This window comes from Mus pahari, chromosome 7 (assembly GCF_900095145.1).
Source record: "Mus pahari chromosome 7, PAHARI_EIJ_v1.1, whole genome shotgun sequence".
Taxonomy (NCBI): domain Eukaryota; kingdom Metazoa; phylum Chordata; class Mammalia; order Rodentia; family Muridae; genus Mus; species Mus pahari.
In genome coordinates this window covers 105,071,364-105,075,156 of record NC_034596.1, presented here as the reverse complement: position 1 = coordinate 105,075,156, position 3,793 = coordinate 105,071,364, and the positions used below count along the sequence as shown (strand labels likewise).

General features: G+C 55.7%; 1 protein-coding gene across 2 annotated transcripts in view; it reads right to left on the bottom strand.

Annotated features, from left to right (window-relative positions):
* The window catches only part of Rcor1 (REST corepressor 1), a 71,951-nt gene extending 69,102 nt beyond the window's left edge, over positions 1-2,849 (bottom strand). For both annotated transcript variants that reach the window (XR_003844214.1, XM_021202002.1), the window contains exons 1-2: positions 2,330-2,849; positions 2,197-2,256 (exon numbers count right to left, since the gene is read on the bottom strand). Coding sequence is in view for 1 of the 2 variants with exons in the window: in XM_021202002.1 (XP_021057661.1) it covers positions 2,197-2,256; positions 2,330-2,603 (334 nt within the window). In the remaining variant the exon portion in view is untranslated. The remainder of the gene's footprint in view (positions 1-2,196; positions 2,257-2,329) is intronic.
* Between the last annotated feature and the right edge of the window lie 944 nt (positions 2,850-3,793).

The following is a 3,793-nucleotide window of genomic DNA, read 5'->3' as shown; positions in this document are numbered from 1 at the left end:
AAAAAAAAAAAATTCACTCAAAAACAGTAAACAAATGTATCCCAGTACTCAGACTGACAAGGCCGAGTTTTAAAGAATGTCATAGCAGTTAAATTACTCTCCAGACTAAAACAAACACAAAATAGGAAGTTTTGAAATATTAACATGATCAATTGACAATAAATCTATGCATGAGAACATTTACAGTGTTTTACTTTCTAGAACTCTAACAAATATATATCCTATCAAAAGTCCAAAGACACACCGAGAACACAGCTCAGTGGTAGGGTACTTCTCTAGCATGTGTAAGGACCTGGGTTCAATCCCAGCATGACAAAAAAATAAAGTTAACTATCACATCCTGAGATATACAATATGTATAAGACCTAAAAAATATTAACAACCAAAATAAGTCTAAAGACACTGAAGCAGGATGATAGCAAATTTAAGTCCAATTTGGGCCACATAACAAATTATTAAGACAGCCTGCATTATGGAGAGACCCTATGTCACAAAAAACAAAAATGTCCCAAGAGTTCAAAACTTATCCCATGACAACTGATGTTTCAAAGAAGAGTCTAACTCTAAAGGCACCAGGCACCTCAGTGACAATGCAGAGACTAAGAGATCTAAATCCTATGACCATTAAATATGCCCTTTTCCTAGGTCCCATCAAACATTTACATAAACTTTCAAAATATGTAACAAAAATAACTCAAGTTTCTGGAAGGTCTGACTGCTCAACTCAGTTTTTAAGAGTAACTCGTGAAAGAAACTTTGTGGCAAGCTTCATGTTCACTATGTATCACTGCAGTCAGACTTGACCTACAAAAGGAGGATAGGGTCAACTGTAACCGGAAAGCAGTGTGCTTCCCCTGGTGGCCAACCTAGGGATGAAGCCCTGCTCAGACATGAAAAAAATGAAAAGTGACTCCCAGAAAAAGATGTGAGGAAAGGGGAAACTATCTAAAACGATAACAGGAGTTACGAAGCAGAGAGTTATACAAAACTGTGAGGGACTGGAGTCATGCACTTGCAAATCATTTATTCTTGGGGTGACCAAACACTCCCCCTGAATCCCTCTCTTCTGTGCTTTCACTTTTACCTAAACATAGAGTTCAGTACCTTAATAACAACTTAAAAGCAATCTCCTTTTTCAAGGACCAGATCCTTGCAATTTTCTGCAGTCTTGTTTCCAAGGAAAAGCATTTATCTTTTCAAACTAGTGGTATAACCTACTTAGAAAAACCTCCTGTTCTAAAGCCCTCCAACCAGGACGGTTCACTCTAGCTGTACAAAATTGTCTTTTGAATTTTATTTCTGAAACAAAACGCACGGCCTTTCAAACATTTCCTGTAACCATCACCTTGAAAGACAGTCTCATACAGAGATGGGACAGAATCATAGGCATTAAAATCTGGCGAATTCCTTTGTCTGATAGGATCCCCCCCCCCTCACCCCCGTACCACTTTAAATTTGCTTCCACACAGATCACCAGGAAGACAAGTAAAAATGTCCCTTCTTAGGGACAAGAATTTCTAGTAGATGGAAATGGCCGGTTAGCTAAACCTTTTGATGGTTCTATTCTTTCACAACCTCTTCCTCCCACCCCATCCCCCCCAAAAGAAAAAAGAAATAAAGGAAACACACATTTACAAACAGATCTTAAAATAACAGCCACAAGTCGGGCTCTCTTATCTAGACAGATGCTCTCTGAAAAGCACAACTGGGGTGGGGGGACGGGAAGATCCTAACTCCACCGGCCCTCGGGATGGGATGGGATGGGACAGGATGGGACCGGACGGGATAGGACGGGATGAGAGTCAAGAGGCAGTAAGAGCGCAGGGTTGGCAGGGTAACGCTAGGAGACAGTTTGGAGTAAGAAGTCTCTGCGGAGCCCTGGGTCCGAACGCCCCAGGACGCCAACTCTCCAGCACTGCCACCCGGGATCCCGTCCTAGCTCCGGTACACCACACCTGGAGGCAGAGACATCCCACTCCACCCCGGCCAGGTGTGGCTTCCTCTGAGCCGGGGAACGCTGCGGGCCCAGTGCTGTCCCCACCGGGGCCCGCGGCCTCCCCGCACCCGAATCTGCAGCACACTCGTGTGCGAGCGTGCCGCGCCGCCTGCCCTCGCGCCCCGTGTGCCCCCGCGGACCGAAGGCCAACACGCACAAAAACAAAGTTGTCTCCCGGGCTCCCGTCGCTCGCTACTCACCGGGATCGAAGTCGGGCACCGCCGCTTGGTACTGGGGTCCCACCCGCATGCCACCGCCACCTGCGGGGAAGCAGAGCACGGCGGTCAGTGCGGGCGCGGACACGGGCCGGGCGCGGGGGCGGCTGCCACCTACCGTGCTCCTCGTCGCTGGACGAGCCCGAGCTGCCTTCCTCCCAGGAGTTGCTGCCGCTGTTCCCGTTGGGAGCCGCCGCCGCCAAACTTTTATTCTGGCCATTATTGGGGGCGGCGGCGGCCGAGGCGGCGGCGGTGGCCGAGGCAGAGGCGGTGCCGGCCGAGGCGGCGGCTGAGGCGGCGGCCGAGGCGGCGGCCGAGGCTGCGGAGGCCGCCGTGTTCCTCCCTCGCCGCTTCCCTGAGACCTCGGGGCCCTTCTCCACCATGGCCGGCATCGGCGGGGCCCGGGGCCGGGCCAAAGTGACGGGGACCCCGGCTTGCGAGGCGCGGGCGGCGGGCCGCGGGCAGGGGGCGCAGGTGGGCGCCGGGCCGGGCGGGCGAGCGCGCGGGATCCGCTGGCGCGAGTTGGGGCTAGAGGAGGCCCAGACCGGCGGAGCAGCGAGCCGCCTCAAGCCCCGGACGCCGAACGGAGCGCAACTTTGGCTCTCATCGCCGCCCGCACTTCGCTGGCTCTAACTACTCCGGGAGCCGCGGGCGGGGGGGAGGGGCGGAGCCTGGGGGGGGGAGGGTCGCGCACAGCCTAACCCGTCGCTCGCAAGCTCCGCCTCTGCGAGCTTCCATTGGCTCTCACGGGATCCGGGCGGCAAGCAGGGGCATGGTAGGTCTCTGTGCGCGTCCGTCAGGCCACGGGGGCGGGATCGCGGGAAGGGGGGGGAAGGTTCTGCGCTTCCGTTGGCCAGGTTGGGTTGACGCGTATCGCCCACTGTACGTGGTTTGAGGTTTGCGATCGCTTTACGCCCCATGATCCATCTCTCGAGGCAACAGCGAGGAGTTAGCCGCCCTGCTAGCCCCCTCCCCCTCCCCAGCGCCCCGCTCCCTCCGCTCGCACCCTGTGGGCCCCGCGCCACCTCCCCCGGGGATCCCGCCGAGCGTCCCATCGGCTTCCCAAAGTGAATGTGCCCGACGCGAGAACAGAAATCGCGGGCAAGGTCGGGACTACTTTCCCCCTCGCGCGGAAGAGTACGCGCACAGTTTGAATGGGTTCTATACAAAGAGGGGAAACTAATTGGAAGAAACTAATTGCGCCCCCGCGTCGCCCAAGGGCGATAGAGATGTACTAGAGCAAGGGAACCTGGGGACGAGGCTCTCAGGTGGCAGTGTCCCCCGAGGGAAGGAAAGCGGTTGTGCCAGGAGACGATAGAGCTCCCCGCTAATTGGGTTGGGGGCCACCGGCTCCCCGCGTTGCCTGAGGGGCTGCGGGAGGAGTCGGGATGTTCGGCCGGGGAGGGCCTCGAAGCCGTCGGGGTGAGAGGAGGTGCCGAGCGGCCCCGGGACAGCGGGAGGGACATAGACCGACGAGGGGCCCCACCGCGAGGGGGAAAAAGAAGGGGCTTGGATCCCCAGCTCGGTGGGAGAGGAGGGTCACTTCCCGAGACCCGGGCCCTTCCCCCAGCCCGCAGGGCCA